The sequence below is a fragment of the Garra rufa genome, chromosome 7, assembly GCF_049309525.1.
Source record: "Garra rufa chromosome 7, GarRuf1.0, whole genome shotgun sequence".
Taxonomy (NCBI): Eukaryota; Metazoa; Chordata; class Actinopteri; order Cypriniformes; family Cyprinidae; genus Garra; species Garra rufa.
In genome coordinates, this window is record NC_133367.1 from 33,638,850 (window position 1) to 33,651,736 (window position 12,887).

The 12,887-nt window shown below is 38.0% G+C and overlaps 1 protein-coding gene across 1 annotated transcript; it reads left to right on the plus strand.

The window, feature by feature from the left end:
* Nucleotides 1-449: 449 nt before the first annotated feature.
* On the plus strand, nt 450-12,887 carry dzank1 (double zinc ribbon and ankyrin repeat domains 1). The gene is made up of 20 exons (XM_073843683.1): nt 450-558; nt 635-785; nt 2,785-2,914; nt 3,009-3,058; nt 3,141-3,240; nt 3,349-3,434; nt 5,005-5,122; nt 5,205-5,318; nt 5,411-5,503; nt 5,590-5,712; nt 8,959-9,114; nt 9,191-9,413; nt 9,496-9,599; nt 10,076-10,159; nt 10,262-10,352; nt 11,175-11,230; nt 11,323-11,406; nt 12,260-12,387; nt 12,472-12,546; nt 12,628-12,887. Exons 1-20 carry the CDS (start codon nt 450-452, stop codon nt 12,797-12,799), a joined length of 2,247 nt encoding a protein of 748 aa, XP_073699784.1. The 3' UTR covers nt 12,800-12,887.

Here is a 12,887-nt window from a genome sequence, read left to right on the forward strand (position 1 = left end):
CTCATTTTATGTTCCATATTAGAAATAATAAATTGGGTTTAGAACAACATGAGTGCGAGTTAACACTGACAAATGAATCGGAGGATGAATTATCCCTTTAAATTTGAGGTCACAGGAATCCCACAGCTGTCATGCGCATGCGTACTACTCAGTTGCTATGGGATACGTGACGAACCAATAGCGCGTCCAGCTGTGTGTTGAGTGTATCATTACAGCGTCGTTGGATACAGCGCAGTGCTAGGAAATATCGTTTATGTTTCAGTTTTTTGGATATTTTAATCTACACAATTACTCAAGACTGTAGAGTTTGTAAGCTCATATTTTCTCCTTTTATGCACTTTTTAAGCATGTGCCGAATGAAACAAATCGTTAATCATTTCTGTGTATTAATTAGTTATAATTTCCTCGTCGGTATTTTTCACTTATATTGCAGGTTGATCAGTGTAAAGATGACAGCAGGTTCAGTGGCAGCACCTCAGATCATTCCCATTCGCATACCGCCTCCAGGCAAAGCCAAGCATGAGATTGACTCCTGCACCCCCGTTGAGATCAAATCCGGTGAGTCAAGGCGGTTGTAACACAAGTTTCTTTTTGCTTGTTGGGCTTCGTCTGTTTCATAATGCATATTTCCCAGAATCCTCTGATGTGAGTGTCCTGTACACGCTGGACGGCAGTAAACCGGAGATGGTGAAGAGGCCAGGTTTTGGTGACAGCACTCTGAAGTACACTGAACCTATTCGCTTACCTGTGGGGAAAGTTTCTGTGAGAGCCATGGCTGTCAGCATGTAGGTGCATTTTATAGTATGTTGTTTTCAAATAGGCTGGGTGTTTTTTCGATTACAGACATTATGCCCAACAGGTTGATTTTAGTTAAAACTGGCATGGAAACTTTACTTTATTATTATTATTTTTTTTTTTTTACTTTTCTAAAATCTCATAGTTTTAGACTTGTTCCAAACCATCTGGAGCCCCTAAAAGGGCATGGGGATGAAATATTATTGCAACTTCTAATATTGGTTTCCTATTTTAATGTACTTCAAAATATAATTTATTTCTGTGACACAGCGCTGAATTTTCATGAGCCATTTGGAACCTGTGATTCTTTTTTTTTTTTTTTTTTTTTTTTGAGATGAAGAAACGGTAAAAAGAACAATATTTATTCAAAACAGAAATACTTTCTAACAATATAAGTCTTTAGTATAATTTTTTTAATCAGTTTAACACATCCTTGCTGATTTTAAGTATTCATTTCTTTTAAAAAAAAGGAAAGAAAAAAATTACTGACCCCAAACTATTGAATAGTAGTGTATATTGTAACACAAAATTTATATTTTGAATAAACACTGTTCTTTTAAACTTTTTATTTGTCAAAGAATCCTAAAAAAGTATCACGTCTCAAAAAATATTAAGCAGCACAAACAAAATTATTATTATTTTTTTTCTGTATTTTTGATTAAACATGACTTTATTATTATTATTTTTTTACTTTTCTAAAATCTCATAGTTTTATACTTGTTCCAAACCCTCTGGAGACCCTAAAAGGGCATGGCGATGAAATATTATTGCAATTTCTAATATTGGTTACTTTAAAATATAATTTATTTTTGTGACACAGTGCTGCATTTTCATGAGCCATTTGGAACCTGTGATACTTTTTTCTTTGATGAATAAAACGTTTAAAAGAACAGTATTTATTCAAAATAGAAATCTTTTCTAACAATATAAGTCTTTAGTATCATTTTATATCAATTTAACACATCCTTGCTGAATTTAAGTGTTCTTTTTTTTCAAAAATTTTGAATATTTTGAATAAACACTGTTCTTTTTAATTTTTATTTGTCAAAGAATCCTAAAAAAAAGTATTACGTCACAAAAAATATTAAGCAGCACAACTGTTTTCATCATTGATAATAAATCTGTATATTAGAATGATTTCTGAAGGATCACGTGACACTGAAGACTGGAGTAATGACGCTGAAAATTCAGCTTTGCTTCACAGCAATGAATAATATTTTAAAGTATATTAAAATAGAAAACTGTTATTTTAAATTGCAATAATATTTCACAAAATTAGCTTTTTTTCTGTATTTTTGATGAAATAAATGCAGCCTTGATGAACTTAACCATCAACACATCCCATTTTTTAATACTTAGATAATATTAATAATACGCAATAAATTTGAAATCATGAAATGTAAGTACTATATTAAAAAATAATATAATAAAACTATAAAATGGTTTTAAAAATTATTTAAATAAAGAGTAAAATAAACATTTTTGTACCTGTTTTTATTGTGAAAAATTGGTATAAACCATATATATATTTTTTTATTATTATTTTTCCACCACAACCAATATTTTTACCACTAAAAAGGTTTTGTCAAGAGCTTGAGATTTAATATGAGACATAATGAAGAAAATAATCATGAAACATAACGAAATTAGGAAAATCATAGTAAATATCACTTGAGAACAGAATATTTTTATTGTGCATCATTTGCCGTTAAGTTATAATTTAATTCAATTTTGTGTATTTTTATTCTAAATTTCTGAATGTCAAATTAAGACTTTTTCACTTTATTCCAAAAATGTAAAAAAAGACATTTCCATAACTAAACACTATTAAAGCCAATACATCATTTAAAATAAAGTCAATATTTTCCAAAAAAAAAAAAAAAAAAAAATCCCAGAATTCTCATTTGATACATGTACCTGTAATTGAAAAAACACCCAACAACAAATTGTACTACAGACCAAATAAAAACCATTTGTGTTTTAATGCAGCGATGGGCGTCAGAGTGCAGTCGTCACTAAGGTTTTCATAGTGGCACCGTCTCCTTCAGATGAGCAGAATCTGACTACAGCCAATGAGGATGACACTTTGACGAATGGCCAACCGATCAATGGCAAGAATGTCAGTTTTAAACCCATTCTGGTTTTAAAGTAATAATTTTACATGTATTTAAGAATATATTATACATATTACTTCATGTTGACTCCTTGAACAGGATTCATTAATGGATATGAATGCCGTTTCATCTAGTAAGTATTTAGATAAATAATTTGGTCATCAGTGTGTATTTGTCCTACACACACATACACCATCTTGACTGTCTTGTGCCAATTTTGTGCTCTTTTACGTCAGATAGTGAATCTCGCAGAGCTTTGAAAGGCCCTCGATTCCTTTCACAACGCCTCGGATCTATTTCATCTGCACAGCTGACGGCGCAAAACACACAAGTATTTATTAAAAACCCTCTCAAACACCCTCGCTATGATGGTGATCACTGTTATCTCAAACCATAAATAAAATGCATTATGTTTGTACTCCATTCACAATCCTACCAGAAACAGAGGGCAGATGTGGAAAGCCTGTTAAAAACTTTGACGAGCACTCAGATATCACGTATCCAGAGAGAGACCGATTTCCTTAGGTGAGGTGTACAGTCAAGCCCGAAATTATTCATACCCCTGGCAAATTCTGACTTGCAGTAAGGTTACTTTTATTCAACCAGCAAGTTTTTTTGACCGGAAATGACACAGGCTTCTCCCAAAAGATAATAAGATGATGTACAAGAAGGCATCATTGTGGAAAAAAAAATATTTCTCAGCTTTTAAAAAAGTGGCATGTCCAAAATTATTCATACCCTTTGCAAACTGTCACAGTCTATGGGAAAATGTAAAGTTCTATACCATTCCAAATAGTCCAAGCTGATCTAAAGCATCCTAATTACCCTGATTCATTGGGAACAGCTGTTTTAATCAACTCAACAGGTGAAAAACAGAAGCTCTCTGCTGTTGGTTTGTGGACAGTCATGGCTAAGACAAAGAAGCGCATTGAGGCTGCTCACAAGTCAGGAAAGGGCTATAAGACCATATCTTAATGCTTTGAAGTTCCAGTGGCTACAGTGCAAAGTATTATAAAAAAAATACAAGACGTTCCGCACTGTGAAAAATCTCAGAGGACGTGGTCGGAAGCCAAAAGTGATACCTGTGCTGGCCAAGAGGATAGTGAGAGAGGTAAAAAAAAGAATCCAAGGATCACCACCAAGGCCATCCTGATGAATCTGGGCTCTGCTGGTGGCAACATCTCAAAGCTGACAGTCCAACAAACACTGCACACCGCTGGGTTCCACGGATGCAGACCAAGGAGGACAGCACCTCTCCAGATTAGGCCCACAAAAGCCCACTTGGCCTTTGCAAATGCTCATCTGGACAAAGAAGAAGACTTCTGGTCTTCTGTGTTATGGTCAGATGAAACAAAAATGTAATTGTTTGGCCACAATGATGTAGCCTTCATTTGGCGGAAAAAAGGAGAAGCCTTCAACCCTAAGAACACCATCCCCACTGTCAAACATGGTGGTGGGAACCTAATGTTTTGGGGGTGTTTTTCAGCCGGTGGACCAGGGAACCTAATCACAGTAAACGGCACCATGAAAAAGGAGCAATACATCAAAATTCTCAACAACAACATCAGGCAGTCTGCAGAGAAACTTGGCCTTGGGCACCAGTGGACATTTCAGCAGAACAACGACTCAAAACACACAGCAAAAGTGGTGAAGAAATGGTTAGCAGACAAAAACATTAACGTTTTGCAGTGGCCCAGCCAGAGTCCTGACTTAAATCCAATTGAGAATCTGTGGAGGAAGCTAAAGATCAGGGTGATGCAAGGAGACCCTCCAACCTGAAAGAGTTGGAGCTCATCGCTAAAGATGAATGGGCAAAACTACCACCACCAAAGCTGGTCAGCAATTATAGGAAGCGTTTGATAGCTGTAATAGCCAATAAATGCTTATCTATTGATTATTGAGAAGGGTTTGAATAATTTTGGACATGCCACTTTTTGTTCAAATGTAAATAAAATATGAGTAATATTTTTTTCCCACAATGATGCCTCTTGTACATCATCTTATTATCGTTTGGGAGAAGCCTGTGTCATTTCCGGTCAAAAAAACTTGCTGGTTGGATTTAGATCAATATTCAACTTTCTACATCTTTCTGAAGATGTCCAAAGTGCCTGAGTCATCGCCCTTCGGATCCTTTCGCCCGATTTTGCCTGCACTGTGGAGCACCTGTGCCTCCAATACCTGGTCAAAGACTGCCCCCTACTGAAGGAGGACAGGTACAACACATTTTTCTACTTTAATTACAAAGTACAGTAATAATTTCACAATAATGTAAGTATTTGCTGCCCTTTCTCACAGATCGGTCTATGTGTGAATTGTCAAACCATGGTGCCTCTCAATACGACCACATGTGTGGTGTGCGAGTCTCCACTGACTCAACAACTTCAGCCGCAGGCTAGTCTGAGACTACAGGTAGATGTTCATGTAGTGGACCATTAAATCCACTTGTTGCACATTAAATGCACTAGTGATCCATTAACTATAGTTTATCCTTATTATTTTAGGATAAGCTCATCTGTCATTCGTGTGGGACTGGAAACCCTGCTCATATCACACACTGTGTCACTTGTGAATCCCAGCTGCTTCAGCAAACCACAGTAAGAGCCCCGACTGCCTTAGCCAATCCTAATCATAATTAGGGTTGTTATAGGACACCATTATAACCGTGTTTATCATTCCACAGCCGGTTTTGAGCGGACAGAGAGCTGCCCCTGTACCCAGCTCACAGGGCAAAATGGTCTCCTGCTCCAAGTGCAATAGAGTCAACCACTCGGATGCTCGATTCTGCGACTGGTGTGGGGCAAAGGTGACTAACCTGAACTGTTGAAGACTATTTCTGTTCATTTGTGTTGGCCTTTATATGTTAGCGGTGTGCTAATTTCATGTGCAACTTTTAACATCCGGTTCCGGTCTGAAAAAAGCAATCAAGCCTAACGTTCATCTTGGTGGTCATCAACAGGTCTTAAAGCGATAGTTCACCCAAAAATGAAAATTGCGTCATTAATTACTCACCCTCATGTTGTTCCAAACCCGTAAGACCTTTGTTCATCTTCAGAACACAAATTAGGATATTTTTTGACGAAATCCGAATTTCGTACCCTTTGCAAACTGTCACAGTCTGTGGGAAAATCCAAAGTTCTATACCATTCCAAATAGTCCAAGCTGTTCTAAAGCATCCTAATTAGCCTGATTCATTGGGAACAGCTGTTTTAATCAACTCAACAGGTGAAAAACAGAATCTCTCTGCTGTTGGTTTGTGGGCAGTCATGGCTAAGACAAAGGAGCTCACTGAGCTCACAAATTGTGTCATTAATTATTCACCCTAATGCTGTTCCAAACCCGTAAGACCTTTGTTCATCTTCGGAACACAAATTAGGATATTTCTGATGAAATCCGAAAGCTTTAGAGGCTAAAATTTGTTTAGGAATCCATTTCATCAGGAATCTCTCATAAAGGGGAAGGATTCCGCAATTTGGTCACAGGGTTTCGGCACCTTGAACAACAGAAATTAGCTTCATCAGAATTTTTGCAGAAATTTCTCAAGTGTGACCGAACTTTTAAGTATTTTAAGTACTTACCCCCATGTCATCTAAGATGTACATGTCTTCCTTTCTTCATGATGGTAATTTTCTAAAAAAACAAAAAAAAAAATGTATACAGTTGAGGTCAAAAGTTTACACCCACTTTCAGAATCTGCAAAATGTTAATTATTTTACCAAAATGGTTAGCCAAATGGTCACCAAAATAGAGGGATCATACAAAATGCATGTTATTGTTTATTTAGTACTGACCTGAATAAGATATTTCACATAAAAGATGTTAACATATAGTCCACAAAAGAAAATAATAGTTGAATTTATGAAAATTACCCTGTTCAAAAATTTGCATCCCCTTGATTCTTAATACTGTGTTGTTGCCTGAATGATCCACAGCTGTGTTTTTTGTTTAGTTATAGTTGTTCATGAGTCCCTTGTTTGTCCTGAACAGTTAAAGGTCCCATATCGTACACATTTCTGGAGGTTTATTTTATTTGTTGATGTCCTTAAGAATATATATTTGCGGTATAAGTGCCAAAATCCATCTCAATATATTTTTACAGCTCCTTTTTTAGGAGCTCTGTCAAAAACAGGTCGATTTTGGCCCATCTAATTAATATTCATGAGCCTCTCTTCTGATTGGCTTGTTGTTTTCTGAGTGACGCACAACCAGGCCAATCACAGGTAACTACGGTCATGTATGCTGTAAGCGTAAGCGAGCTCAGAGCAATAGAGAGAGCTGATACTCAACAGGATATTTTAGAATGATCATTAATGTTTTTTCTTTTACAAACACCGAATGCAGTAGGCTACATAACTGTTGCTTTAGTAAAGCCCCTTTCACAATGCGCGCTGATTCTGGAAAATTACGGGAACTGTGTGAACCAAAGCCAGAACCTAAAGGCAGTGTTGTAGTAATGATGCACGTTATCAAGCGACTCTTCACAACGAAAAATAACGTTACGTGCAAAGTGGAATGAAGCAGCGATCATCAGGCAGAGCCAGCTCCTCACTATCAGCGCTGAAGCACAGTTTGTTCAGGTTAGTTTCAGTTTAGTGAAACGTACGCGTCGCATTACATCTCACATCCAAACGTCACATGTCTTTATGGTTTGTGTGTAAAGCACGCACAGATTCCGGAAAACAACTGTGAATGAACCAAATTAAACAATTCCGGAACAAATCGTGGGACACATTATCCGTGTATTTACCGGAATCGCTGTGTGAAAGAGGCTGAAGTTGACGTGCCGCTGGTCTCTTATATTAACGTTGTTCTGAAGCCTGTGTAATGATCGTAGCTTGACATCTATCGACTGAACAGGGTTTTCTCCACTTGTTTTCCTGTTGTTGTTGCTGAATGGAATGGATGCGTTGTTGTCTGGGGGTTTGACAAAAGGAGGGTGGGACGTTGGTTTGTGACTGAAGGCGGTGACTTGAGTCGATCGGACGTCACATCGTTACGGAAGTCACAGCGGCTCGTGAAAATGAACAGCTACTTTAAGCAGGCTGTGTGCAGTTTACTGTGGATTGACTGTTTTGAAACTCATATGGTAGTTAGATAGCCCCTAGACCTTAGTTATCATGAAAAAAGCCAGGAAATTTTGATTTTGACGATATGGGACCTTTAAACTGCCTGCTGTTCTTCAGAAAAATCCTTCAGGTCCCACAAATTCTTTGGTTTTTCAGCATTTTTGTGTATTTTAAACAGTTTTAGATCCATCTTTTCACACTGAGGACTACTGAAGGACTCATATGCAACTATTACAGAAGGTTCAAACACTCACTGATGCTCTAGAAGGAAAAATTATGCATTAAGAGCCAGGGGGTGAAAACTTTTGAACAGAATGAAGATGTGTACATTTTTTATTTTTATTTAGTACTGCCCTTCAGATGCTACAGAAGATAGTTACATGCTTCCCAGAAGACAAAATAAGTTCAATTTACCCTGATCTCCAAATTCAAAAAGTTTTATGTTTAATGCATCGTTTTTCCTTCTGGAGCTTCAGTGAACGTTTGAACCAAAATCCTACAGTCATTGTTGGAAAGGGTTCAAATATACAAAAATGCTGGAAAACGAAAGAATTTGTGGGACCTGAAGGACTTTTCAGAAGATCGACAGGCAGTTTAACTGTTCAGGACAAACAAGGGACTCATAAACAACAATCACTAAACAAAACAAAAAAAACACAGCTGTGGATCATTCAGGTAAAAACACAGTATTAAGAATAAGGGATATAAACTTTTGAACAGGGTCATTTTTATGAATTCAACTATTGTTTTCTCTTGTGGACTATATGCAAACATCCTGTTTCAATAGGAAACACATCAATATAGGAATGAAACTTCATTGTCAAGCAGTTTCCTGTGTTCTTTATCTCTTTTTCAAGCTGTTTTGTCAAAAGTGACTGTATATGTGGTGTAAATTATAATATGAAGATTAAACCAAAATATCATTGCGTACATTTGGCAATATTTGTCTAAATTCCATAGCTGTGTAATTTTGTTTATATTTGCAGCCCGGCCACAAAGCCAGCTCTGTGACTTGCTCTAAGTGTGGAGCTAGTAGCCACCCTTATGCTAATTACTGCGGTAGCTGTGGTGTCTTCATGGACGGCCCACCCAGGATGCCCTCACATGTAAACCAAGGACAGGATGCACAGGAAGCTGATCAGGTACAATACACTGCCTGTTTAGTGCTCATTAAAAGCGTACAGTATTATATCGTGCACATCGCTCTCTCTCATATAGACTTCAGCCGCCTGGCAAGCAGTTACTGCACCTGAATCAACAACTGTGCCTCCAACTACGGGTTTGCGCATGTGCGCAGATGCACAGACGCAAACAGTGGGTCTGTTTTTCCCATCAACCACTGAACTAAAGAAAAGGAGCCAACAGAGAGAGGCGGAGCTTAGCAGACAAGAGCAGATGAGTGATAGGAAACCCCTCCTCACTGCCATTAGTCCAGGCCGAGGTACTACAGTACACTTTTTTTTTTTTTTTTTCAAATAAATAATCACTTCTATAGATGTTTATGTGGTGTGTGTATGATTTAGGATACTGGAGGAAGCAGCTGGATCACATTTGCGCTCATCTGCGCAGTTACACTCAAAATAATACTGAGTTCAGAGCTCTGATTGGAGAACCTCGGCTGGGCAGAGTAAGAGCAGAACTTTCCAGATGAGTAATGAGTAAAAATTATGTTTGAATGCATGTTCTGAACATTTGTGACCCTGGACCACAAAACCAGTCTTAAGTAGCACGGGTATGTTTGTAGCAATAGGCAAAAATACATAGTATGGGTCAAAATGATCGATTTTATGACTTTTATGCCAAAAATCATTAGGATGTTAGGTAAAGATAATGTTCTATGAAGATATTTAGTAAACTTTCTACCGTAAATATATCAACACTTCATTTTTGATTAGTAATATGCATTGCTAAGAACTTCAGTTGGACACCTTTAAAGGCGATTTTCTCAATATTTAGATTTTTTTCCACCCTCAGATATCCTAACAAACCATACATCAATGGAAAGCTTACTTATTCAGCTTACAGATGATTTTTTTAAATTGACTCTTATGACTGGTTTTGTGGTCCTGGGTCACATTTTGTGTTTGTCAATCTGCCCTCTAGATGATCTCCGCTGTTATTCAGGAGGACAGTTATGAAGTCAGTTTGCGAATCAACTTCATCTCTGCCTCACCAGAGGGATCCAGGGTAAGACACACTCCTGAGAGTTTTTATATTGAGTCTAGACAGTCTCTCTCGAGCTTTGCATGTTTTTCAGTATGTGAGATCATGTATGTGTTGTTTTTCCAGTCGTCTTCTGCAGGCCAGCAGAGCAGATCTGTGGCATCAGAGAGTCAGAATCTCAGTGCTGTGACAGAAGGCAGAAATTCAGCTAGTCCGGGTACTAACACGTTTAAAATTCTAATATTTTCAATAAATAATAATCAGTGTATTATAAAGGGAACCCGGGTATAAAGACTTGTACGTCTTAATGTAATGTAAATGATGTATTGTACTGAAATATGCAGTAGAAAACCAATGAAAGATTTACGTTATTTCAGAAATCCACATCGTTTTTTACATATTATAGACTATAGGGTGACACCATTATTTCTCTGTGAGCTACTGGCGTCATCAGTTGCTACTTTTACCCCAACACAACTTTTTTGTTGTATCGAAGGGCAACAAGAGGCGATGTAAGTCTTTTCCTAGCGATAAGAAGAGGAGAAAAGAAGGGGAAGATGCCTGTGGATGAATAAAACTTCTTAAAGACCTGCATCTTTGTTCTCTCCACTTTGGCCCTGATGCCTTTGAGGCTTTTAGTCGACCACAACTACTGAAAGAGCTTACAAATGGCAGAGACAAGAAACGCTAGATGACATTCCTGGCAGGATGTAAAGATGCTGACGCTTGTCTTGACGCCGCAGCCACAAAAATGAGTTTCTCAGCATGGATTTCATTCAACATCCAGGGGCGTTTAGACACTTTGTGGGGAAAATCGATGGTACGGCATTTGGTTTAAGCCTACGCTTATATCTATCGCCATCAGTAAGCTCGTTCAGTAGCTGTGGTCATCGTATCAGTATTTTATTTTCCAAATTGTGTTGCGGTAAAAATAGCAACAGGTGGCGGCAGTTGCTCACCGAGTGCAACCATTTCACATCAGCAAAATAATAATCACAGTGATGTTTATGACTATTTTCCTGTGTCATATTTTCGTCAGCCAACAAAAAGAAGCAGAAAAAGATCTCGAGCTCAGACGCCACAGAAAAGCAGCCGGTCTGTATTACATAAACGTACACTGACATAATCACCCTTTTTATTTGTAAGACAAAGAAACATTTCATTACTATTGCTAATGTCTTTCTCAGGAGTCTAAAGACAGTCTGCTTCTTAAGGAGTCGGGGCCTGAGGGGCGGGGGCGGATCTCAGCGGTGCAGCAGCTATTGGACGAGGTGAGGCTTAAGAACTAATCACAGTTTCAAAAACTCCAAAGCAACTTAAAGGGGAACTTTAGGTAAGCCTATAGGTGAGACCTCCGGTTTATTATCCGCTATAGGGAAATAGCGAGAACATGCAGTAAACGGTAAAACAGTTTGGACTACAAACAAGTTTGTTTGTAATTAAGATAATACATTAAAATAACATTGTAAGACACACCAATTTGCATATCAAGCAGCAACATTGCAGCTAAAAGCTAAAAATACAGCTAAAAATTGCTGGACGCGGATGAGACTGTTTGATGGATAAGACATTACCGTTTGGACAGGAGGCCAGCTCTTGGAAAAGTCCTGGTTGTTTCAAACTTCTTCTATTAAGGGTTCTGTGAACCTTCAATGCAGCAGATTTTATTCTGAACTCTTCCCCAGATGTGTGACTTGATGCAATCCTGTTTGTGAGCTCTACAGACACTTTTTTTTAATCTCAGGGATGGGTTTTTACTCAGATGTTAGACCTTTTGTTAAGACATGTGTGCCTTTCCAAATCATACCCATTCAAGTGAATTTTGCCACAGGTTAACTTCACTCGAAGTTCGGTAACATTTACAGATTGTTCCAGATAAGGGTATGAATACTTATGCAATGGAATCATTTAAGTTTTTTATTTGTAATAAATTTGCAAAAATGTTAAAACCATGTTTTTTGCTTTGCCATTATGGTGTACGGAGTGTAGATTGATGCGGAAAAAAGTCATTTTAAGCAGTTTAACATAAGGCCGCAACATAAAATGTTAAAAATAAAAAACACAAAGGGGTATGAATACTTTTGCAAAACACTGTTTTTATAGAAGGTGTGTTTATCTCTGCAGGGTGCTGACCCAGCATGTTTAGGAAGTGATGGGCGTCCCGCTCTGATTGCTGCAGTGCTAAATGGGCATCATGATGTAATTCCCGTGCTAGTGCAGAGAGAAGCTGACGTTAATCAACCGTCTGGGCCGTGAGTTTGAAACAAGTTCCTTTCGATATGTTTAGTAACAATCTTGAGCCAGATTAACGCTTTTATCATCTGTGGTGGCCACAGGTTGAATAACACTGCACTGCATGAGGCAGCAGCTCTGGGAAATGAAGGTCTGAGGAGCGTTGAGATACTCCTGGGGTGAGTTTAACAAACATTAATGGTGGTAAAGTTAAGGCTTGTATTAAAAAATAATTATAATAATATCTCATTCTTGTGCAGGTGTAATGCGAGTATCAGAAAGCAGAACAATCGAGGCCTGACGGCGTATGATATTGCCGTGGCCACCGGGAGCAGTTCTGTGGTCTCTCTGATGGCAGCTCACATGGGACAGGATCTGCTACAGCGCCACACCAAGGCCAGGAGCCCGTCTGGCCTGGATACCTTCTCCTGAGACAATCCACATTGCCACCAAACCAAATCTCATCAGTATCACTATATACAATACTTGAAGAGTTGATTAGGCCCTTCTTGAAAATTTC

Coding starts and splice junctions, on each gene's coding strand:
- dzank1 (XM_073843683.1), top strand. CDS start 450: ATGACAGCAGGTTCAGTGGCAGCACCTCAGATCATTCCCATTCGCATA. Junction 559..634: donor CCCCGTTGAGATCAAATCCG/GTGAGTCAAGGC, acceptor CATATTTCCCAG/AATCCTCTGATGTGAGTGTC. Junction 2,915..3,008: donor AACCGATCAATGGCAAGAAT/GTCAGTTTTAAA, acceptor CTCCTTGAACAG/GATTCATTAATGGATATGAA.